Here is a 23,812-nt window from a genome sequence, read left to right as displayed (position 1 = left end):
CAAGTTTAAATAATAAATTCAGACATATTGATTTTTTTTATATTTTTTATACCAATTATATCTTATATAGTGGTTTTGAACCGATCAAACTAAAACAATCAAGTCAGCTTTCATTGTTTTTTTAGTTCAAGCTATGATAAAAAATCACAAGTTTGTTTAATAATGTTCTACGTTTATTCTTTTTATTTTATTTATTGTTTTTGTTATTAATTGTTTCATTTAATTTGTTTCCGGCTGTTTTTTATAGGCCAAAACAATTTGGGTAGACTTGTACCAAACCATCATCATGGAGTAAATACCAAATTGTAACAAGAAGATGGTAATTATTTTTTTTATCTTTTTTTGTTAACTGTTTTTATTTATTTATCTTGTTGTTGCTACAATTAAAAATAAAATTGCATTTTTTAAGAATTAAACTTAAAATGGGAAAAATCAGAGAATCAGACGGTTCACCGCTCATCATCACAGGTACTTATTCCCATCAAATCATGATTTCCCGCCTTATTTTCAACACAGCACAATGTCTTTCCCGCCACCGCTTAAGCGAAACGACGTCGCGAGGCCAAGCGCCAAGCACCTGGTCCTGTTTCCCTCTCAAAGAAACGACGCCGTCATGCTCAAAACCCCTTGTCCTGACAGAACAGAACCAAATCTCCCAAAACACCCCTCTAAGAAATCTCAATGACAGCACAAAACGTCCTACAAGAGAAGTCATAAGGCTCAATCTCCAGTCCTTTTTCGTCACAACAGAAAAATCAGTTTCCTTCAAGTCCCTCTTCGAGAGCCCTCGAAAATCATAAATCTTTCACTCACACACACTCTGGTTCAAAAACCTTTCTTCTCTAGTTTTTTCATTTTCATCGTTTTTACTATCCAAAGCAAACCCCTTCAAATCCCTCTCTCTCTCTCTCTCATCCTTAGTTCTGAAACCCTAAGTTTTCTTTCTCACTCTATCTCTCTCTCTCTCTATATATATTTGCTTTTTGGTTAATTTTATCGGGGACTTGTCGCCGCCAAGCCCTAGGGTCCGAAACCAGAACCCTAATTGACATTACGAAACCGCAGAAGTTCGCAGAAGGCTATCTCTGAAGTTTCAGAAAGGTGAGTTTCTTGTTCTTTTTTCGCTGCTCATACATGAATTAAGTGGTTTTCGCAGTATTTTTCTATGTTTGGGGAAGGAAATAGGAAAACCCAATTTGTTCATCGAGTTGAAGATTTATGAATAGAAAATTAAAGGGGGACGATAACAATGATGCTCAGGGTTTCGCTGGATTTTCTAAGACTGGCGATGGCCATAGAATGCGAACTTACGCGAAACCCTAATTTACAATTTGGCTTTTTAGGGTTTTTATAGCTAAACTATTTGAGTTTATTTCTGAATATTGAGAAAGTGTGATTTTTTTTTTCTTCATTTTTTAATTTTTTTAATTGGCTGAAAGTGATTAGTTGGCTCTTTGTCTCATGTAGAAATTGTTCTTAATGGCTGATCATCGAAATGGAAATAGCCAACCCCCTAATGGAAAGACCAGCACTGGAGCAGGAAGTGCCTATTCCATTGATGTGAAAAAATTCAGTGAGAGATTGAAGTTACTTTATTCTCACTGGAATGAACATCGATCTGATTTGTGGGGTTCTTCTGATGTTCTTGCAATATCAACACCACCAGCATCAGAGGATTTGCGGTACCTTAAATCTTCAGCATTGAATATTTGGCTGGTAGGTTATGAGTTTCCGGAGACGATCATGGTTTTCATGAAGAAGCAGATTCATTTCTTGTGCAGCCAGAAGAAGGTGTCTTTGCTGGAAGTTGTAAAAAAGCCTGCCAAGGAGGCTGTGGGTGTAGATGTTGTGATGCATGTGAAGGTAAAGAGTGATGATGGCAGTGGTTTGATGGATGCAATTTTCCATGCCATTCGTGCTCAATTGAAGGCTGATGGTCATGATACTGCTGTTGTTGGACACATAGCAAGGGAGGTCCCTGAGGGAAATCTCTTGGAATCATGGTCTGAGAAGCTGAAGAGTGCAAATTTTCAGCTAGGTGATGTAACAAATGGGTTGTCCGAATTGTTTGCTGTTAAGGACAATGATGAGCTTGTGAATGTCAAGAGAGCTGCTTTCTTGACTACTAATGTCATGAATAATATCGTGGTTCCAAAGCTTGAGACTGTTATTGATGAGGAGAAGAAAGTGACCCATTCTTCTTTGATGGATGAGACAGAGAAAGCTATACTGGAACCCTCTAAAGCTGGAGCAAAGCTCAAGGCTGAGAATGTTGACATCTGTTACCCGCCGATTTTTCAGAGTGGAGGACAGTTTGATCTCAGACCCAGTGCTGCCAGCAATGATGAGTTGCTTTATTATGATTCTGCTAGCGTGATCATATGTGCAGTTGGGTCCCGCTACAAGAGTTACTGCTCAAATGTTGCCAGGTCTTTTTTGATTGATGCTACTTCATATCAGAGCAAAGCATATGAAGTTCTTCTCAAGGCACATGATGCAGCCATTGGCGAGTTGAAGCCTGGGAAAAAAGTCAGTGCTGCTTATCAAGCAGCCATTTCTGTGGTGGAGAAGGAGGCTCCTGAATTTCCTGAATTTGTATCTAATCTGACAAAATCGGCTGGGACAGGTGTTGGACTTGAGTTCCGTGAGTCTGGGTTGAATATTAATGCAAAGAATGAACGGGTGGTTAAAGCAGGCATGGTGTTTAATGTGTCGCTCGGTTTTCAGAACTTGCAGAGTGGTCGCAGTAATCCAAAGAACCAGAACTTCTCTTTGTTGCTAGCGGACACTGTGGTGATCAACAATGACAAGCCGGAGGTGGTGACATTTAAAAGTTCTAAGGCTCTTAAGGATGTGGCATACTCCTTTAATGAAGATGAAGAAGAAGAACCAAAACCTAAAAAGGCGAAACGTGAGGCTAATGGGACGGAGGCGTTGATGTCTAAGACAACACTGAGGTCAGACAATCATGAGATTTCAAAGGAGGAACTCCGCAGGCAGCATCAGGCAGAACTTGCTCGTCAGAAAAATGAAGAAACTGCTCGTAGACTTGCTGGTGCTGGATCTGGGTCGGGTGACAATCGTTCTGCAGCGAAGGCTTTAACGGATTTAGTTGCCTACAAGAATGTAAATGATCTCCCTCCTCCAAGAGATCTGATGATTCAGATTGACCAGAAGAACGAAGCTGTTCTGTTGCCTATTTATGGGAGTATGATCCCTTTTCATGTTGCCACTATAAGGACAGTTTCCAGCCAACAGGACACCAATCGGAATTGTTATATCAGAATCATCTTTAATGTACCCGGGACTCCTTTCAGTCCTCATGATGTAAACTCATTGAAGAACCTTGGGTCTATATATTTAAAGGAAGTTTCATTTCGATCCAAGGACCCAAGGCACATAAGTGAAGTGGTACAGGTGATTAAAAACCTGCGAAGGCAAGTTGTGGCCAGGGAGTCTGAGAGAGCTGAGAGGGCAACACTGGTTACACAGGAGAAACTCCAACTAGCTGGTAACAGATTTAAGCCAATAAGATTGTCTGACCTTTGGATTCGACCTGTTTTTGGCGGCCGTGGAAGAAAGATTCCTGGTACTCTTGAAGCTCATGCAAACGGGTTTCGTTTTTCTACCACCAGGCAAGATGAGCGTGTGGACGTAATGTTTGCAAATATTAAGCATGCTTTTTTCCAGCCAGCAGAGAATGAGATGATCACTCTCCTCCACTTTCATCTGCATAATCACATTATGGTGGGCACCAAGAAAACCAAAGACGTGCAATTCTATGTTGAGGTGATGGATGTAGTTCAGACCTTGGGAGGTGGAAAGAGGTCTGCCTATGACCCAGATGAGATTGAAGAAGAACAACGGGAGAGGGATAGGAAGAACAAAATCAACATGGATTTTCAGAGCTTTGTGAATCGGGTGAATGATCTTTGGGGGCAGCCTCAGTTTAATGGCCTTGACCTTGAGTTTGATCAACCTCTGAGAGAGCTTGGTTTCCATGGTGTACCTTATAAATCCTCAGCGTTTATTGTCCCTACTTCAACCTGCTTGGTTGAACTGATAGAAACTCCTTTCCTTGTCGTCAGTCTAAGTGAGATTGAAATTGTGAATCTGGAAAGAGTTGGGCTTGGACAGAAGAATTTTGACATGACAATTGTATTCAAGGATTTCAAACGGGATGTTCTTCGGATTGACTCGATCCCTTCCACAGCGCTTGATGGTATCAAGGAATGGCTCGACACGACAGACCTCAAGTATTATGAGAGCAGGCTGAATCTGAACTGGAGACAGATTCTGAAGACAATAACTGATGACCCACAGAGCTTCATTGACGATGGTGGTTGGGAATTTTTGAATTTGGAAGCATCTGATTCAGAGTCTGATCACTCAGTGGAGTCAGACAAGGGTTACGAACCATCTGATGTGGAACCTGAATCGGAATCGGAGGATGATGCTTCTGATAGTGAATCGCTTGTGGAGTCGGAGGATGAGTCAGAGGAAGATTCAGAAGCAGACTCAGAGGAAGAGCTGGGGAAGACATGGGAAGAGTTGGAGAGAGAAGCTAGCAATGCAGATAGGGAGAAAGGGAACGAGTCAGACAGTGAGGAGGATAGGAAGAGAAGGAAGATGAAGGCTTTTGGGAAGTCTCGAGCCCCTCCAAGTAGTAGCATCCCAAAGCGGACCAAGTTGAGATAGATTGTGCGATTGTTTGTTTGTCTTAGCCGTTATATTGAAGTGGTTGCCTGACCTAGCTTGGAACTTTTATTTTCTACTAGTTTGTTTTTAAGGAATTTCCTCGTCATTTTGGTCTTCCTAAATAGATTATGTTGCAGACAGGACTTGACCTTTTGCTTGTAAATTGATAGCATGATTAGCATCCTTGCTGGAAGTAAAAGCTTTTATCGTTTTTTTTATGGTTCGTATTTCTTTAGATTTTCGATTGCCCCATTTTGTTATCGTAATTCAGCAGTTGGAAGTATTTGATTTGCCAAAAAGTAAAAAAGAACTCGTGTTTGCCGAAATGCTTACAGTTGTTATGTTGATCCAAAAACACGGAGTAGTTAATTATACACCTTTCTTTTTTCAGATTAATAGGTTAACCAATTTCCTTTTAATTGAATTTAACTTCAGCGAGAAGGGCTTTTAACGGATTCAACAATTGTAAATGACGATCTCCCTCCTCCAACTCAAAGAGAGTTGTGATGATGATTTGTATTGACCCGAAGAATGAAGCTCTTCTGTTGCCCATAATATGGGAGTATGATCCCTTTTCATGTTGCCACCATAAGAAGAAATAGTTTCCAGTCCAGTCAACAGGACAACAATGGGAAATTTTTTATCAGAATCATCTTTAATGTTGATCATGATGTCAACTCTTGAATTTGGAAGCATGGATTCAGAGGAGGCCACGGGAAGAGTTGGTGAAGGAAACAAGCAATGCAGACAGGGAGAAAGGGAACAAGCCAGACAGCGAGGCGGAGAGGGAGAGAAGGAAGATGAAGGCTTTTGGGTAGTCTCCAGCCCCTCCTAGTAGTAGCAAACGAAAGCGGTGCAAGTTGAGATAGATCATGTGTGTTCTTTTTCTGGACTAAATAGATGATGTTGAAGACAGGAACTTTTTTGCTTGTAAATAAATGATCCACTGAGAGAAACCCAAGTTTACTCATTTGGCGTATCTTCACCTGCAAGTATCACATTACCAAAAACAAAATTCACCAGAGGAATCATATAGCAACCAACATCAGTGAGTGAAACAAAGGTATGATAAAAGGATATATGTAAAACCCTTTAATTTTGTTCTTTCCTAACATCTTACAAGAAAAAAAAAAGTTTGTTTTAACACGCAGAAGGAACAGAGACAAAAAAAAACCCATTTTGACTTTTTTCTTTTTGTTAACTCATTACTCTTAATGGAACACCCCTAATACTGGAGTTATACAACTCAAATCTAATTCTGTTGCTCAAGCTGCTGCATAAGTTAAAGAAACATAAGATTAAAACAGACAACTGTCACCTAAATTTGGGCCTCTTGGGAAGGCTGCCACCAAGATTTCTCTTGTCAGGAGGTGCCCGAGCCTTTCCAAAAGCCTTAACCTTCCTTCTTGCCCTCTCCTCTTCGCTGTCCGAGTCATTCCCCTTTTCCCTGTCTGCATAACTTGCTTCCCTCTCCAACTCTTCCCATGTCTTTCCTTCTTCCTCTTCCGAGTCTTCTACCGAGTCTTCTTCCCCATCATCCTCGGACTCCACCAATGACTCGCTGTCATCATCCTCATCCTCCGAACCTGAATCTGACTGTATATCTGAAGGCACATATCCATGGTCAGACTCTTGAGAATTGTCGGAATCTGAATCACTAACTTCCATATTTAAGAATTCCCATCCACCATCCTCTATGAACTTCTCAGGGTCGTCAGTGATGGTTTTCAGTATAGGACGCCAGTTAAGATTCAACCTACTCTCATAATACTTGAGATCAGTTGTGTCTAACCACTCCTTAATGCCATCTAGTGATGTTGAAGGAATGGAATCAATTCTAAATACATCTCGCTTGAAGTCCTTGAAAACAATAGTCAAATCAAAGTTCTTTTGCCCAAGACCAACTCTCTCAAGGTTTACTATTTCAATCTCACTTAGAGTAATTACCACAAATGGTGTCTCTATCAGCTCAACCAGACAGCTCGAAGTTGGGACAATGAAAGCTGAGGCTTTATGAGGTACTCCATGGAAGCCAAGCTCTCTAAGGGGCTGATCAAACTCAAGGTCAAGCGATTTGAATGGGGGCTGCCCCCATGAATCATTTACTCGGTTCACAAAGTTCTGGAACTCCATATTAATTTTGTTCTTTCGTTCTCTCTCACGCTGCTCTTCCTCAATCTCATCAGGATCATATGCAGACCTCTTTCCACCTCCCAGTGTCTGAACTACATCCATCACCTCCGCATAAAATTGCACGTCCTTAGTCTTTTTGTTTCCTACCATAATATGATTGTGAAGATGAAAGTGCAGCAGGGTAATCATTTCCTTCTCAGCTGGCTGGAAAAATGCATGTTTGATGTTGCTAAACATAACATCCACACGTTCATCAGGCCTTGAAGTAGAATACCGGAACCCATTTGCATGGGCTTCCAGAGATCCAGTGAGCTTTCTTCCACGACCACCAAAAACAGGACGAATCCATAGATCAGGCAATCTTTTTGGCTTGAATTTGGCTCCTGCAATTTGCAGCTTCTCTTGCGTAACTAAAGTTGCCCTTTCAGCTCTTTCAGATTCCCTTGAGGCAACCTGCCGGCGAAGGGTTTTAATTAGCTGTACTACTTCGCTTATATGCCTAGGATCCTTCGAACGGAATGAAACTTCCTTTAAATAAATTGACCCTTGAAACTTCAGGGAGTTTGCATCATGTGGACTAAATGGGGTGCCAGGTACATTAAAGATTATACGGATGTAGCAATTCCGGTTACTGTCCTGCTGGCTGGAAACACTCTTCACAGTTGCTACGTGAAAAGGGACCATGTTTCCATAAATGGGCAAGAGGATGGCTTCATTCTTCTGGTCAACTTGAATCATCAACTCTCTTGGAGGAGGAAAATCATTGACATTCTTATACGCGATCAGATCACCAATTGTCTTCCCAGCACCACGACTATCCATTGATGCAGAACCCCCACCCGCAAGCCTCCTAGCAGTTTCTTCATTCTTTTGGCGGGCAAGTTCAGCTTGGTGCTGCCTACGTAGCTCTTCTTTTGACATTTCATGGTTGTCTGACCTAAGTGTGGCCTTACTCATGGCACTCCTCCCAGCACCTTTACTTTCGGCTTTAGGTTTCGCCCGCTCTTCTACTTCATCATCATCGTCATTGAATGAGTATGCCACATCCTTTACAGCTTTAGAGCTTGAATGAGTCAATACTTCTGGGGTCTCTTTACCAACAATAACTGTATCTGCTAATAAGAGTGAGGTCTTCGGGTCTTTTGTCTGTGCCTGCAAGTTTTGAAAACCAAGAGAAACATTGAAAACCATGCCCGGCCTCAAAATTCGATCATTCTTGGCATTAAGATTAAGCCCTGACTCACGAAACTCAAGGCCAATTCCAGTTCCGGCAGTTTTAGTCAAGTTTGCAGCAAGCTCTGGAGCATCCTTTCCAACTACTGAGAGTGCAGCTTGGTATGCAGCACTTAACTTATTCCCAGATTTTAAATTACTAATTGCAGCTTCTTGAGCTTTGAGAAGAACCTCATAAGCCTTGCTCTGCGTAGAATTTGCATCAATCAGAAAGGTTCGAGCAACATTTGAGCAGTAGCTGTTGTACCGTGATCCAACAGCACATATAATCACACTAGTAGAGTCATAACAAAGGTTCTCATCGTTGCTTGAAGCACTGGGCTTCAGATCAAATTCTCCTCCACTTTGAAAAATTGGAGGATAACAAATATCTACATTCTCTGCCTTCAACTTCACCTTAATTCTTGCAGGTTCCAATATGGCCTTTTCCGTGTCATCCATCAATGAAGAATGGGAAACTTTCTTTTCCTCATCAATGACCTTCTCGAGCTTGGGTACCACAAAACTCCTCATCACTGATGAAGTCAAAAATGCAGCTTTCTTCACATTTGTGAGCTCAATCTGGTCTTTGACAGCAAACAAGTCTGAGAACCCATTAGTCACATCACTTAACTCAAAATTAGCATTCTTCAACTTCTCAGTCCAAGTCTCCAAAAGCTTCCCTTCAGGGGCCTCTCTAGCTATGTGTCCAACAACAGGAGCATCAGAGCTCGATTGGGCATTTACAGCTCGAAATATGCTATCCATTAGTCCAGTTCCATCCTGGCTTTTGAGTTTCACATGCATAACAACTTCAACACCAACAGCCTCTTTTGCAGGCTTTATCACAACATCAAGAAGAGAGGCCTTTTTTTGGCTACACAAAAGATGGATCTGCTTCTTTGTGAAAACCATAATAGTCTCTGGGAACTCATAACCGAGCAACCAGATATTCAGTGCTGAGGATTTCAGGTACCGCAGATCCTCAGAAGTTGGAGGAGTCGCTATGGCAAGTGCATCAGATTCACCCCATAAATCACTTTTATGTTCACGCCAATGTGAATATAACAGCTTTAACCGCTTGCTGAAGTTATTGAGATCAATGGCATATGAATTGGTGTTCCCTGTGGTGGTTCCTGATGCCTTCCCATTTGCAGGTTTGACGTTACCTTTTCGATGATCAGCCATTGAAGAAACTTCAGATATGGATAGTAGGATTTTGGAAATTCAGCTAGTTGAGTATGCTGATCAGCATGAACTGTGAGAAATAACAACTGTTTATCAGTTCGTGCTGCGCTCTCCATATAGTGAAAAGTTGACTGAAAACTTTGCTTGATTTAGCTTTGTGCCATATAGTATCAAATAGTACAAATGGTACACAACATCGTGAGTGGGGTAAAATTTAAATATTACTCACTCTACGAAACTTAGCATCAAAATTTATAATCTCTATTGAAATTTAAGCTCAAAGAGCAATCAGAAATAATACATTATTTACCACCCTTTTCATATCTTCTAAAACTTATAAAACTTAGATATTTTCTTTGTCCTAAACAGCAGTTAATATTGACATTCAAGATTACACTTATGGGCATCACCTAGAGATAAAAAAAATTATGCTTAGATTTGTTTTCTACCAACTCTCAGGAATAAAACAGAGTATCAGATACACAAAAACAGAGTATCCCTATCTGCAGCAGTCAACAAGATCAATATGAATCAACTTCTAATCATCAAAACCCAATAAATAAAAGCATTGAAATAATAATTAAATTTCCTTGAAGCACTTACTTTACGAGAGATCGAACAAATTGGCTCAAAATTTCAGAATCTGAAAAAACCCAACAAGATCCGTGTGCAGAAACTGATTGAATTCCACATTGACTAGCTTTCGATGCAGAATTTCAAACACAATAATGGGATTGATGAAGCTAAAGCCAGGCTCTTGGTCAATAAATTTTCGAACTTTGAAAGAAAAAAGCACAACCCAGTTGAATAAATTGATTGAAATTTAAACTTTACCAGCTTCTGGCGAAGAATTCAATGGAGCATTTCTCTGTCAATTTGGTCTCTGAAACTGATTCCAAAATAGAAAAGTAAAGCTGATTTGTGAATATCCGCAGGACAAATTTGGATCGAAATGAGAGGTTTTAAGAGGATCAATCTGGTGAAGATTAAGAAGATTGAGAAAGAAACTAATAATAATTGAGAGATAGAAACAGAGAGACGGATGAAGATGGAGCTATCAAGTAAAGGAAGCCACTTGACCTGATTTTTACTTTCTATTTATATTTTGAGCTGGACAAAATAATTGCCACCTCAGCAATACTTACAATTTTTTTTTGCCAACCTCAGCAATACTTACATAGTCGTTTGCCAAAAATAAAAGGAAAAATTAAAAAATTGCAATACTTATAGTAATGATTTAAAAAGTAAAAAAAAAAAGAAGAAAAGAAAAAGAAAAGGAAGACTGTCCCAACCCAACAACTTTCGGCCTTAATAGTAAAGATCCGATTCGGCCCAGCCCAAATTTGAATACTAAATCATTCGAGAAGAGGACGACGTCGTTGAGGTCGACGAAAAATATTACCCCAGTCACTCTCTCTCTCTCGTCTCTCTTTGATTGTCAATCTCTCTCTAGACTCTCTGTTTCTCTCTCTAGCAAAGGTAAGCTTCCTCTTCCTCTCTCTCTCTCTCTCTCTGAATCTCGCTGTGCCTCTACGATTAATTCAACCCAACGAGTCCCTCTTGTTGGTGCATCAATAGAATTCACTTTTTCCTGCTGTGAGTATTTGCAAAATTCTGAGATTCAACTACCAATCCCAGTTGGGTCTCTTTCACTTTCGTATTTCCTTTGGGTTTTACGTACGATTTCCATATACTGCACAAATTTGGCTCTATTTTTCATGTGCGTTTTCTTATCCTCTCTGATCCACATAGATAATTTCTAAAAATTTGGGGTTTGAATAGTGCTTATTTCGATTGTTGATGATTAAGATCTGCAACTTTGTGTATGTATTGCATGTTCAATTACGCGTCTTTTGTTGTAATTTCAGTTTTTAGGATTATGGGATTATGATTCCTAGTATTAGAAATCATAATGTTAATATTTTGGTGTGAGCTTGATTGATTACGCATTGGTGCCTGTTTGGTTTTCATAATTGGTTATAGGGTAATTACTAACAGTGTCTCATGATCCATCATGCATTGTTTATGCTGTGATCATGTGAGGCCTTAGGGGTTAAGACTTAGAATTGGGTGGTTACTGATCTTTGTCAGTAGAATCTTAAAGGAAATGTTGATGGTGCTTGGGCCTAGTCAAATATTAGGAATGTAAGATTATGAATTCAAGACGACATTCTTTCTTGGGCTCCTTTACGAATTTTCTGAGACTAGACTAGCTTTAGTGTTGACATAGAGAGTCTTGATCTATTCTCAAATACATTATTTGCTTATTCCATTGGTACTTCTTTGTGATGCATGGATCCCACTCACCATTGTTTTGCTCTCCATTAAAAAAATAAAAATTTGAATGTCCTTCTCTTTTTGTTTATATGTTTCCATACCCCAATGCTGTGAGTACTTTTAATCCTACTTGGATGGTATATCAAACCTCTTCTCTTGCATGTAGTAGCAGGTATAGGTCATGAGAGCATTGCTACTACTGAAATAGCAGGTGATTGTAACGAAAGTTATGGGGACTGAAAATCCTGGTCGTCCGAATTTTACTACAAGACCTGCCACTGCACCTTTTGCTGCTGCTCCTCAGACTATGATGCCTTTTTCATCTTCAGGTCCCGTGGTTGGACAGGAGGCCTTTGGTTTTAGACCTCCTCCACATGTAACTCAACAGACGCCATTTTCATCATCTGGGCCAGTGGTTGGATCAGATGCCCCCACATTTAGTTCTACTCCACCAGTTGCTCCACACACTAATGCGCCTTTCTCATCATCTGGGTCTGCAGTTGGACCACAAACCTCTCCTTTTAGGCCTACCCCGCCAGCTAGGTATAATGATCCATCTGTGCCTCCTCCGCCAACATCAAGCATCCCACCGACTGTTGGACCTTTCTCCCGTTTCCCAAACCCACAATATCCTTTAACAGCGCAAGCACCCCCTCCACGTGGTCCACCTGTAGGCCAACTGCCATTTCAACCTCCTGCAGGTCAAGCACCATTTCAACGACCGCAGCAGCAGATACCTTCTGTGCCAATGGGAGCTCCACCTCAAAACATAAATTCTGCACCACCAAGTGTGAATGTTTTTCAGTCTCAATCAGATTCGTCATTCCCAGCTCTCCCACCAAATGTTCAAGCATCTTTTCCTGGATTTGCCCGTAAGCAGTCTAGTGCAGATCCACAAGCCTCACCCATCCAGTCTCCATTTCTTACTCATCAAGGAAACTATGCAGCTGCTCCACCAGCAGTATCTTCCCCTTTTGCTGCTCACCAAGGAGGTTATGCTCCACCTACTCCAGGTGCAGCTCCACTAGGTTACCAGTCAAGAGACCACATGCAACATCCTGGCTCCGGACCTCCCCTTGGTGCTGTCCAAGCCTTGACGGAAGACTTCAGCTCACTATCTATTGGGTCTGTTCCCGGAACAATTGAACCTGGACTTGACCCTAAAGCTATGCCGAGGCCTTTGAGTGGTGATGTGGAGCCAAAATCACTTGCTCAGATGTACCCCATGAATTGCCATCCTAGATTTCTACGGCTTACAACCGGTGCAATACCAAGTTCTCAGTCTTTGTCTTCAAGGTGGCATTTACCTTTGGGAGCGGTTGTTTGCCCACTTGCTGAACCACCTGATGGGGTTAGTGCATCTATACCCAGAATGATCAAAATTGCTTAAAATTGGACTCACTGTAATTATTTTGTTTCTTGTTCTCTCCTTAGGAGGAAGTTCCAATTGTTAATTTCGGTTCTGCCGGGATTATTCGCTGTAGAAGATGTCGGACATATGTGAATCCGTATGTAACATTTACAGATGCTGGAAGAAAGTGGCGTTGCAACATCTGTGCTTTACTTAATGATGGTAAATGGACTAGCTCTTCTTCTTTCCCTCAAAGAATAAATTAAACTTATTTTTTGTAAACAAATGTACCATCTGTGGAAGGATGAAATGTTGACACAATATGCATCTAAGATCAACTTCTTGCATTCCTATGTGGGGTAACATTAAGCAGCTGAGTTTGCCTTCCATTTTACTCGTTGTTGTCCATTGTACTTACCTAAATAGGTATTTGTGCAATGTATCCTGCAACATATGTATGGAATACTTCTGCTTGCTCTGTAGTCCAAAATAAAGTTATTATATTCATTCACCAAAACTGTTGTCCATTCATCATGATGAATGGACAACAGCTTTGGTGTATTTTTGTTAAAGACGGTCTACCTGAATGCAGGGTCAAGTTTTCTTGCTGGATACTGCTTGTTTTTGTTTACTAAATTTAATCACTGTGTTGAGCTGTTTGGTTTTTGGAAATAACTATCATAATTGTATTTACTTTCTTCTTCAGTTCCTGGTGATTACTTTGCTCATTTGGATGCCACTGGCAGAAGAATTGATTTGGATCAGCGACCCGAGCTTACACAGGGTAGCGTGGAATTTGTTGCTCCAACTGAATATATGGTGCGGCCTCCTATGCCGCCGCTGTATTTTTTCCTCATTGATGTTTCCATATCAGCAGTCAGAAGTGGTATGATTGAGGTATACACTTTTTCTAATGCTTTTACTTAAACACAACTTCGCATTATGACAAGCTGTTTGTTTTATGAAATATTACTAATATACAACTAAAGAACCTTGGGGGCTATTGTCTCTGGTCTGGTTCATAGATATCCAGTATTGCTTGTGTATTTTGTTCTTGGTTGCCCCTGAGAGTATAATGCCACAGGTGTTTTGGTTGAGATTAGGAAGAAACGGCATACTTGTTAACAAACAATATCATATATTTTATGTTGTCTGGTTTTATTTTATAAAGTAGGCTGGTTCAGATGCCTAGCTTTGGGCGTGTTTTCTTACATGACACTGATAGAATAGGGTTTGCATGCAACTAGTACTCAAGTCTTGAGTGATCGAGTTACTGAAATTCTCTTGTTTATAAGTATTTCATGTAAGGACTTTCACAGTATGAATCCCAATGGCCGGTTCTGTGTCTTTCCATTTATGGTATTTTTATTATCTCTTTGATTAATTACTACTCAAGGCCAGTCTACCTCTCTGTTGGAATTGTTGAAATTTATTGATTACCTCTTTGCAGGTTGTGGCCCAAACTATACGGTCATGTTTGGATGAGCTCCCTGGCTACCCCAGAACACAAATTGGGTTTGCAACTTTTGACAGCACAATACATTTTTATAATATGAAGGTATGTGCTTTCTGTTACTGCCTATTGTCATAGCGTATTATTTCCTGTTTCATCCAACTCCCAACGTATCTGCTGAGTTCCTGTGGGTTTCGCATGCAGTCTTCTCTGACTCAGCCTCAAATGATGGTGGTCTCAGATCTGGATGACGTATTTGTTCCATTGCCAGATGATCTTCTTGTCAATTTATCTGAATCAAGAAGTGTTGTGGAGACTTTCCTTGATAGCTTGCCGTCCATGTTTCAAGACAACGTTAATATGGAGTCTGCTTTTGGCCCAGCTCTGAAAGCCTCACTTATGCTTATGGTCTGTTAGCTTTCTCACACGTGCCATTTTGAACTTTGCCTTTGGCTAAAATATGCAATCAATTATAGAGTAGTGTGTTAATTTTTGTATTTCTCGAGTAATTTTCTATTAAGTTACTTCTTTATGCATTTCTAAGAGTTTGGTTGTTCATTTACTCTGCATTAACTTCTGCACATGTGTGTGTTTGTGCAGAGCCAACTTGGGGGGAAATTGTTAATTTTTCAGAATACACTGCCATCTCTTGGTGTTGGCCGCTTGAAGTTGCGTGGAGATGATCTTCGTGTCTATGGAACTGATAAAGAGCATCCTCTGAGATTACCAGAGGATCCTTTCTACAAGCAGATGGCTGCAGAATTTACCAAGTTCCAGATAGGGGTAGATGTATATGCCTTCAGTGACAAGTACACTGATATAGCCTCATTAGGTACGTATTGGCGATTTTATCTTATTCTGTTTTCACTATCATAGAACCAACAATCAAGATGACGTTAGAAGTTGGAGGAATATCAGTAGAAGATCCTGGCTTTCATCAAAGTTAATATTTTTGAAGAAAGAATCTGAATTTGCATATTTGAAACTTTATCCAGCAGCTAATGCTAGGCCCATACCAGGGTGTGATGCTTATTGTGTTTAATGTATGCTCTCCCATGATCTTCTTGTGCTATGCAGAAAAAGTTCAGTCATGAGTGCATACTATATAACTGCTATTGGTCTTCCAAATGTAGGTACTCTGGCCAAATATACCGGGGGTCAGGTGTATTATTACCCAAATTTTCAATCCACAATTCATGGAGAGAAGTTGAGACATGAGTTAGCCAGAGACCTTACTAGGGAAACTGCCTGGGAAGCAGTCATGCGCATAAGATGTGGAAAAGGTCTGCTATTAATGATTCTCCAGAACAACCCCAATTGGGCTCACATACATATGTTATATGCCTGTTGGACAATATGCTAATGTTTTGTTACTTGTTTATACTTTTAGGAGTCCGCTTTACATCTTATCATGGGAACTTTATGCTAAGGTCCACCGACTTACTAGCACTTCCAGCTGTAGATTGTGATAAAGCATTTGCGATGCAGTTATCTCTTGAAGAGACGTTACTAACTATTCAGACAGTATATTTCCAAGTTGCTTTGCTGTATCCTTCAGTTTTAACTATACGTAGACATGCCTGTATGGTGCTTGTTTATCTTTTGATTGTTCACATATCATGCTGTCAATGTCAGTTGTGCATGCTACTTTTGTTATGACTATTGGTATCTCTTTAAATTTCCATTATAAAATCATTCCCTTCTGATATTTTTCTTCTGAACCGAAGTACTTTTTTTGAGGTTGTTTCATTCATTATACTCGATCTGGATATATGACTGCCTAGTTTAAGTTTCTTTGGGGGCAATTCCACAATGGTATTGTGAAGGTTATCAATTTGTGAAGTGTCTTTAACATTTTAAAGATACACTGCTTCCTGTGGAGAAAGGCGTATTAGAGTACATACAGCTGCAGCACCGGTGGTTACAGATCTGGGAGAGATGTACCGACAGGCTGATACAGGTGCCATTGTCACCTTGCTTTCCAGGCTAGGTAGGTAACTGAAACTCTATTCTAGTGGTGTTGTATATATTGTGAATCTCGATTTTCTCAAGTTCTTCAGAAATAATGTGCAGCAATTGAAAAAACTTTGTCCCATAAGTTGGAAGATGCTCGGAACTCTTTGCAGCTAAGAATTGTCAAAGCCCTTAAAGAATTTCGAAATCTCTATGCTGTACAACACCGCTTGGGAGGGAAGATGATATACCCAGAATCTCTGAAGTTCTTGCCTTTGTATGGATTAGCACTTTGTAAATCAGCACCTCTTCGTGGAGGGTATGCAGACGTGTCACTTGATGAACGTTGTGCAGCGGGCCACACAATGATGACTCTACCAGTTAAAAAACTGTTGAAGCTCCTATATCCTAGTCTGATACGGCTCGATGAGTATCTTTTGAAGGTAATAAGATTCCATTAACTTAAGTTGAGTGATGTCATTTATCAATCGTTAAATTTGTTTCTGCTCCTTGTATTTGCAGGCATATGCTGAGGCTGATGACTTCAAAAGCATAGAGAATAGGTTACCACTAGTTGCTGAGAGCTTAGATTCCAGAGGCCTTTACATATTTGATGATGGGTTTCGCTATGTTCTATGGTTTGGTAGAGTTCTTCCACCTGATATAGCTAAGAATTTACTTGGGACCGACTTTGCAGCGGAGTTATCAAAGGTATGTCAAATTCCCTTAAAGACAGTTTAAAAAAGAAAGTATTATGGGAGGTCCAAAAGGAGGGGTGGCGTGGCAAAGAGTATGATTATCTTTCACCCCCATGTGCAAACATGCATCATTACTTTCTGCGTAGTCCTGTTTGTCAACTTTTGATGGATGTTTAAATTTATATAATAGATCTTCCATTTTAATATTTTTTGGCTGCGATCAGGTTACCCTTCATGAGCGCGATAATGAAATGTCGAAGAAGTTAATGAGGATACTTAAGAAATTTAGAGAAAGTGATGCTTCTTATTATCAGCTGTGCCATCTTGTAAGACAAGGTGAGCAGCCCCGAGAAGGTCATCTTGTACTTGCCAATCTGGTTGAGGACCAGATGGGGGGAACCAATGGTTATGTTGATTGGATAATTCAAGTACACCGACAAGTCCAGCAAAATCCGTAGTATAGAGGTAATGTTCTCCCATTAAATTTTCGCATTTATTTGATGATTGGAGGTTCGAAGAAAATGATCGGAACTGCTAAACGAAACTGATTTCGATGTTGCAGGATATTTATTAAGCTAATTGCATGCCTCATCTGTAAAGTAGTGGAGCCTTTGTTCAATATGGTGAATAATTTGAATTTACCCATGGGATCATCCCCTGCCCTAGAGTGAGAGGCTGGTTGAGTTGAAGAAATGGGTGGTTACCATGCAAGATTTTTGGACAATTCGTTACTTCATCGCAGGATGCAATCATCAAAGGAGATGTACTTTAGTAGTCATATAATCTTTATCTTGCCGTCTTCATGTTGGGAAGAAACACATTAAATTTTTGTATGTGAGATCATTTTCTTTACTTTGTTGTTAGCAATTTCTCTGCTTTGTTATAATTCCATATTTTTCCCCCTCCAGTCTGTGATTGTTTTAGCCAGAGGACAGAGGTGGTGTGATAAGTGCACCGTGCTTACAAAACACGTTGGATTTTTTTGTTTTTTTGTTTCCTTTTCCTGGTCAGATGTTGGATTTTGTTGAGATATATTTAACATTTTAATCGTAATACTTAGAAGGTTTTTTCTCTTTTTCTATCCACTAAATTTTCTACATTATATGATAAAAATGAATCCCAAACCACCATTTCAAGAATGTTGATGCTTCAAAAGAAAAAAATTGGTAATATCTTATTTTTCCCTTTGTTTCTTCTCCAAAGAAAGGATCGTTAAATTTATAGTTTATATACACCAAAACTTTAACCTATAAATTTGTATATAAAATATTTAATTCCAACCTAATTACTTTCTATTATGTACCAATATCTTCTTTATTTGGCGACAGTTAGGAAGATGGGGAAAACTTCACACATCCTGTATCACTTGAAAGCATACCCCAAAGACTTGAGCCAATTCAACTAACACCCCACCTCTTCATACCCCGCCCCTCAAGATCACTTGAAAGCACACCAAAGACTTGAGCCAATTCAATTAACACCCCCCCTTCGGCTGGAACATAATATTAAGAGGACTCTTTTGACCAAATAAATAATTGTCAGCAAGATTGTTTCTTTTTTGGTTTTTAGGGAGATTCATTATTATACCCAATATAAGAGCCTAAATTATAAAAATACCCTATATGAAATGGACTTTAGAAACACACCTAAAACCCATTTATATCATAACAAAAAGACTTTAATTTCTTTTTGTTGGCGCTAAATCTGAACGGATAGAGATGAGTGCAACTTACAAATGGGATGGACGATCGAGAGATCGATTGAATATTGGATGCCGATTCTTCCTGTCCTTGGATGCTGATCCTGAATAGAAAGAAGTCGAGACTTGTAAGGTCTATGGAACCGGTGTGGAACCAGCCTAAGACCCTCCGATGCTTAAGTAAGATTGTTGTTTTAAGAGCTCTTGCTGTTGACCATATAGAAGTATAAAAGTCAAGCTGAAAAGTCTTACCCCTGTACTGTGGTGAAGGGGTGTATTTATAGAGGGCATTTAGTATGCTCTTAGTGCTCATTTTCGATGTGGGACTCGTGGGAGGGCCTCCTGAGGTCGACACGAGTCCTTATATATTTTGGGCGGATACTTCGAGGCTGATTCTCTACAATCGGTAGGGGATGCCGATTGTAGACGAGTTGGGCTCGTAATGGCTGTTCGCAGCTTTGAGACAATGTCATCGGTGGCCGATGCCGATTGTCCGAGGCCTTGGGTACTTGGGCGAGTTTATAAGATCCACGTGTCGTTGTACGAGTGGAGGGTCAGATATGGTACAAACACTTTTAAATTACAAAACTATCATTGATTTCTTAAAACAAACCCAACCCCAAAATCTTATGAAAAAACCCAAAACACTCAATAGGCCCAGCTATCATATTTTGGGTTTTTTTAGGGTTTGGTTATAGAAATTAAATGGTGTAGGGTTTATCTATATTATTAGTGCTAAGAATGGGTATATGACTAAATATCTCTTATTTTTAATCCAAATCTATTATACCACCATTCTCCTGCAAGAATATCAAAAGCTTCGGATGCCGAAGTTGTCTTTATCAAGAAGTAGGGAAAAGAAAGTAGAGAGGAAAAATAAGGTAGGTTTCGATATTTTTTTCAGGAGAATTTATTTATGTTATAATACTATGAAACCCTAGTGTGGATATTGGATATGTAAATCGAAATTATTTTGCCCCAATAACTGAGTAATGAATGATGCTAAACTATTTTTTAAATTAATTTTTTATATACAAGTTCAAATTTGGGGCAAATGAAGCCAATTGGAAAAAAATTGAGTCACTGTCCTGGACAATTGGGCCTAATAATGTTAGATGTCCATCAATACACCATCAATAAATTTAGTTTACCATGATAAAAAAGAGGTTTGGATAATTTTTAATTTTTTTATCCAAATAATGCCCGCGGTTTGACCACTCCTGGTTTGACCAAACAGTATAAAAATCGCGGACTCGAACAATATTGGCTAAACGAGAGTGGGAGAGAGCTTCAAATTCCTCAGAGTTCCAAAACCTTAAACCCAAATCTCTGAAAACCCTAATTACTATCTGCAAGCCCCTTTCTCTGTGGAATGGGAAAGAGCCAACCAGAGCATCAGCAACCACGGATTTCAGTGAAAGACACAGTGTACAAGCTACAACTCGCTCTCCTCGAAGGCATCAAGACCCAAGACCACCTTTACTTGGCTGGCTCTATTATCTCTCGCTCCGACTACAACGACGTCGTCACAGAGCGCACCATAGCCAACCTCTGTGGCTACCCTCTCTGCTCCAATGCCTTGCCTTCAGAATCTTCTCGTCCCCGCAAGGGTCACTATCGCATTTCGCTCAAGGAGCACAAGGTCTACGACCTCCATGAGACCTACATGTATTGCTCCTCACGCTGTGTTATCGAAAGTAAGGCTTTTGCTCAGAGTTTGAGCGAGGAGAGGTGCGATGTCTTGGATTTTGGCAAGGTTGAAAGGATCTTGACGGCTTTTGGGGATGTAGGTTTTGATAAAAGTAAAGTGGGTTTTGGGGAGATTGGGGATTTGGGGATTTCTAAGTTGAAGATTGAAGAGAAGGTTGAAACGGGTATTGGGGACTTGGGGATTTCTAGGTTGAAGATTGAAGAAAAGAGTGAAAGTGAAACACATATAGGGGATTTGGGCGCCGTTGGTCCATCTAATGCTATTGAAGGCTATGTTCCACAGAAAGAGAGGATATCCAAGCCATTGGGTTCCAAAAAGAACAAAGAAGGTATGTGGGCTTGAAATCTTTATATGGGGTCTATTGTTTTTGTGAACTTCATCAAATTGAATTGTATGTATGTTGAAGAGTCTAATCTAGTGCTTGCTCAGGTTGCTAGAATTCGACTGTTTTGGGGTTGTTGTTTTCTGTTAATGTTGTTAAAGTGATTCAGGAATGTTATATTGTAGGGTCCAAAGGTAAAGATGCGAAGATGAGCAGTGGGATGGCTATAATTTTTAATGAGATGGATTTCAAGAGTACTATAATCACTAGTGATGAATATAGTGTGTCAAAAATCCCGACAAGTGTAGGAGAGCCTGATTTTGAAACCAAGTTTAAAGAATCAAATGGAAAAGTTGGTCTTAACAAGAATGATTCTGTAAAGAAATCCAGACAATCAAAAGGGGGGAAAAATAAGAATGTCAAGAAAGATGATGTTTGCATTCGAGAGGTGCCTTCGACCTCGGATGCTTCACAAGCTGTTTTGAATGGAAGCAGTAAAGAAGAAAAAGAGGAGTTCATTGTTGAGAAGGCTGAGCAATCAAGTGAGGCCTTGCTAAGATCCTCTCTTAAACCTTCAGGGACAAAGAAACTTAATCGTTCTGTTACTTGGGCTGACGAGACGATTGATAGCACTGGGAGCAGAAACCTTTGTGAGGTGAGAGAGATGGAACAGATAATGGAATACTCTGATGCATTTAGCAGTATGCACAAACCTTCAGTGGAAAATAAAGTTGGTTGCTCTAATACCTGGTTTGATGAGAAGATTGATAGCACGAAGAGTAAAAATATTTGTGAGGTTAGAGAAGTGCAAGATGCTGATGTTTTAGGGAGTTTGGACTTGCAAGGAAATGAGATTTTGGAATCAGCAGAAGCCTGTGCCATGGCATTGAGCCAGGCAGCAGAAGCTGTTGCATCTGGAGAATCTGATGTCAGTGGTGCTGGTATGTCATTGTATGGTTTAAGTGTATTTAATAGGTAATAAATTACACTTGTTGAATTTGATATGTAATAGTGTTTCTTTCTATGTGTCCTTTCAAATATCAGTTTCGGGAGCTGGAATTATTATATTGCCAGATGGTGTGGATGAAGAAGAGCCTACTGAGGATGTTGATATGCTTGAACCAGAACAAGCTCCTCTGTGGCCAAGAAAGCCTGGAATTCCATGTTCGGATTTGTTTGACCCTGAGGATTCATGGTTTGATGCTCCACCAGAGGGTTTCAGCTTAACCGTAAGAGTGCATTTCTTTTTACTTCTAGAGGGGGGTGGGTTGATTTAATATCATTGTCAGGCTATTTCTCTGATAATATGCAACCTTTCATATATTTCAGTTATCACCTTTTGCAACAATGTGGAATTCACTCTTTACATGGATAACATCTTCTACATTAGCGTATATATACGGGAGGGATGAAAGTTTTCATGAAGAATTTCTCTCAGTTAATGGGAGAGAATATCCTCCTAAGATTGTCTTGGCTGGTGGTCGCTCTTCTGAAATCAAGAAAACTCTGGACGAATCTTTTGCTCGGGCTCTACCAGGAGTTGTTTCCGAACTCAGGCTTCCAACACCAATATCTAGTTTAGAGCAAGGAATGGTATTGATTTTGAATCTTTTTGTGTTTTGTTTCAATTGTGATGAAATATCATATGAACGGACCTTCATTAGTTTTCCCCTTCTAGTCAAATATAAAAGATGCTGATCTGTTGTATAGAATTCTAGTAGCATCCTTTTTATAACCCGCAATTGAAAATATATGTTAGTATCATGCTTTCCCTTATTTACAGTGGCTCTTGATGTGAGATAAACCAGGGTTATCTAACGCATTGGTATGTGCATAATGATTACCATGTTGGTTGTTTTCACACCTGTGATTTCAGTGTGACATGATTATGATAACTTATTTTTAATTTTGTATAAACACAATTCATTGTTTAGTATCATGATTCTGTTATGAACCTATTTAATTGAATTATTTATTGTTTGGAAGCTGTCACTGAGAGGTTTCTGTACAGGGCCGCATGTTGAATACAATGTCCTTTATTGATGCGATACCAGCATTCAGAATGAAACAGTGGCAAGTGATTGTTCTTCTTTTCCTTGAGGGTCTCTCTGTTTGTAGGATCCCTGCACTCACTCCTCACATGACAAATAGAAGGATGCTGTTTCACAAGGTGAGGCAGAACACTCTTTTCTTTCTCATTAACTTGTTTGTTTACAATGAGAATAAGATGGAGGTAAGCTGTCTTAGATTTTCTTATCGGCTAAATGTAAGGATGCATAGACTAATGATAAATTAATAATGATGTTAATGCCGATGATCATGTATAAATTAATAATGATGTTAATGCCGATGATCATGTTGTCCAGTAATTAACATACTAAATTTCGGATTTTGAATTTTATATACCGGATAGTCGGGCTTTTTTAAACAAATACCTTAAGCTGTACTTGCGATTTTGGTATTGGCTCAATAGGTGCTGGAGAACACCCAGATAAGTGCAGAACAGTACGAGCTTATGAAGGATCTCATAATACCCCTTGGCCGAGCACCCCAATTCTCAGCTCAGAGTGGTGCCTAATGCCAAGGAACATTGACTTCAAACGGTGTCAGCCTACATGCCATATATGAGGCCTAAAGCCGTCGCTGACGCTTGCAGCCGGAAGAAAGACTTGAAGTCTGAAGCTTTGTACATGTTTTCCGAAATATTTAAAGGAACAAAAAAATGTATAAAACTGAGAGATTTTCACATACGGAAGTATTTAAATGTGTCATTATTGTGGGTCAAATTGTTGAAGGATTAGGATAAGGAGTTAATATGAGAGCACGACTTTGAGCTAGCCACAATCTTATTAGTCTTGATTTGTTCATTAAGTTTGACTATTAGGCATCGAATTAGTGTCTTTGTTTCAGATTCAGACACGTTGTTGGTCTGAAAGTTGGAAATTTTGGTTGTTATTATGAGTGGTTATCAATTCATGAGATCTGCTCAAGGTTAGGCCTCTTCTTTTAGCGGCAAAAGGTGTTGTGGCATATTCGCATGTTGGATTTTCACTCTGGGCGCTCCTCCTTGACAACAAGGGCACCCTCCACAAAAAGACAGATATGCCCACCCAAAAA

General features: G+C 39.8%; 4 protein-coding genes across 9 annotated transcripts; 3 read left to right on the top strand and 1 right to left on the bottom strand.

The window, feature by feature from the left end:
• Positions 1 to 794: 794 nt before the first annotated feature.
• LOC110770591 (FACT complex subunit SPT16) lies at positions 795 to 4,916 on the top strand. Its single transcript, XM_021974761.2, has 2 exons — positions 795 to 1,101; positions 1,468 to 4,916. The coding sequence occupies exon 2, from the start codon at positions 1,480 to 1,482 to the stop codon at positions 4,696 to 4,698; it is 3,219 nt and encodes a 1,072-aa protein (XP_021830453.1). The 5' UTR covers positions 795 to 1,101; positions 1,468 to 1,479; the 3' UTR covers positions 4,699 to 4,916.
• A 418-nt stretch (positions 4,917 to 5,334) lies between these two features.
• LOC110770590 (FACT complex subunit SPT16) lies at positions 5,335 to 9,862 on the bottom strand. 3 transcript variants are annotated; one of them, XM_021974760.2, is made up of 3 exons: positions 9,835 to 9,862; positions 6,017 to 9,301; positions 5,335 to 5,684 (listed from the first exon to the last, which is right to left on the bottom strand). In XM_021974760.2, exons 2-3 carry the CDS (start codon positions 9,229 to 9,231, stop codon positions 5,681 to 5,683), a joined length of 3,219 nt encoding a protein of 1,072 aa, XP_021830452.1. In that variant the 5' UTR covers positions 9,232 to 9,301; positions 9,835 to 9,862; the 3' UTR covers positions 5,335 to 5,680. The 3 variants fall into 3 exon arrangements, with proteins under 3 accessions (XP_021830452.1, XP_088110203.1, XP_021830451.1); XM_088254077.1 differs by lacking the exon at positions 5,335 to 5,684 and having other exon boundaries at positions 5,748 to 9,301; XM_021974759.2 differs by lacking the exon at positions 5,335 to 5,684 and having other exon boundaries at positions 5,748 to 9,317; positions 9,835 to 9,859.
• A 697-nt stretch (positions 9,863 to 10,559) lies between these two features.
• ERMO2 (Sec23/Sec24 protein transport family protein) lies at positions 10,560 to 18,036 on the top strand. Of its 4 annotated transcripts, none has more exons than XM_021974702.2 (14): positions 10,560 to 10,710; positions 11,681 to 12,859; positions 12,943 to 13,081; positions 13,566 to 13,756; positions 14,310 to 14,417; positions 14,517 to 14,720; positions 14,913 to 15,144; positions 15,446 to 15,595; positions 15,703 to 15,859; positions 16,175 to 16,302; positions 16,386 to 16,708; positions 16,788 to 16,976; positions 17,188 to 17,428; positions 17,526 to 18,036. In XM_021974702.2, exons 2-13 carry the CDS (start codon positions 11,738 to 11,740, stop codon positions 17,419 to 17,421), a joined length of 3,177 nt encoding a protein of 1,058 aa, XP_021830394.1. In that variant the 5' UTR covers positions 10,560 to 10,710; positions 11,681 to 11,737; the 3' UTR covers positions 17,422 to 17,428; positions 17,526 to 18,036. The 4 variants fall into 4 exon arrangements, with proteins under 4 accessions (XP_021830394.1, XP_021830393.1, XP_021830395.1 ...); XM_021974701.2 differs by having other exon boundaries at positions 10,598 to 10,710; positions 11,675 to 12,859; XM_021974703.2 differs by having other exon boundaries at positions 10,625 to 10,710; positions 11,678 to 12,859.
• A 1,886-nt stretch (positions 18,037 to 19,922) lies between these two features.
• On the top strand, positions 19,923 to 23,695 carry LOC110770592 (RNA polymerase II subunit B1 CTD phosphatase RPAP2-like protein). The gene is made up of 6 exons (XM_021974762.2): positions 19,923 to 20,701; positions 20,881 to 21,636; positions 21,740 to 21,924; positions 22,025 to 22,288; positions 22,707 to 22,865; positions 23,169 to 23,695. Exons 1-6 carry the CDS (start codon positions 20,035 to 20,037, stop codon positions 23,271 to 23,273), a joined length of 2,136 nt encoding a protein of 711 aa, XP_021830454.2. The 5' UTR covers positions 19,923 to 20,034; the 3' UTR covers positions 23,274 to 23,695.
• The last annotated feature ends 117 nt before the right edge of the window (positions 23,696 to 23,812 follow it).

Source organism: Prunus avium, chromosome 6, assembly GCF_965620075.1.
Source record: "Prunus avium chromosome 6, drPruAviu1.hap1.1, whole genome shotgun sequence".
NCBI lineage: Eukaryota > Viridiplantae > Streptophyta > Magnoliopsida > Rosales > Rosaceae > Prunus > Prunus avium.
The sequence above is the reverse complement of the archived record's forward strand: the minus strand, read 5'-3'. Positions and strand labels throughout refer to the sequence as shown.

What these genes read in the sequence shown, in the direction of transcription:
- LOC110770591 (XM_021974761.2), top strand. Translation starts at nt 1,480, where the DNA reads ATGGCTGATCATCGAAATGGAAATAGCCAACCCCCTAATGGAAAGACC.
- LOC110770590 (XM_021974760.2), bottom strand. Translation starts at nt 9,231, where the DNA reads ATGGCTGATCATCGAAAAGGTAACGTCAAACCTGCAAATGGGAAGGCA.
- LOC110770592 (XM_021974762.2), top strand. Translation starts at nt 20,035, where the DNA reads ATGGGAAAGAGCCAACCAGAGCATCAGCAACCACGGATTTCAGTGAAA. An exon ending in TTCCAAAAAGAACAAAGAAG is followed by an intron (nt 20,702 to 20,880) that starts GTATGTGGGCTT and finishes GTTATATTGTAG; the next exon opens with GGTCCAAAGGTAAAGATGCG. An exon ending in ATCTGATGTCAGTGGTGCTG is followed by an intron (nt 21,637 to 21,739) that starts GTATGTCATTGT and finishes TTCAAATATCAG; the next exon opens with TTTCGGGAGCTGGAATTATT.
- ERMO2 (XM_021974702.2), top strand. Translation starts at nt 11,738, where the DNA reads ATGGGGACTGAAAATCCTGGTCGTCCGAATTTTACTACAAGACCTGCC. An exon ending in TACATTTTTATAATATGAAG is followed by an intron (nt 14,418 to 14,516) that starts GTATGTGCTTTC and finishes TTTCGCATGCAG; the next exon opens with TCTTCTCTGACTCAGCCTCA. An exon ending in AAGCCTCACTTATGCTTATG is followed by an intron (nt 14,721 to 14,912) that starts GTCTGTTAGCTT and finishes GTGTTTGTGCAG; the next exon opens with AGCCAACTTGGGGGGAAATT.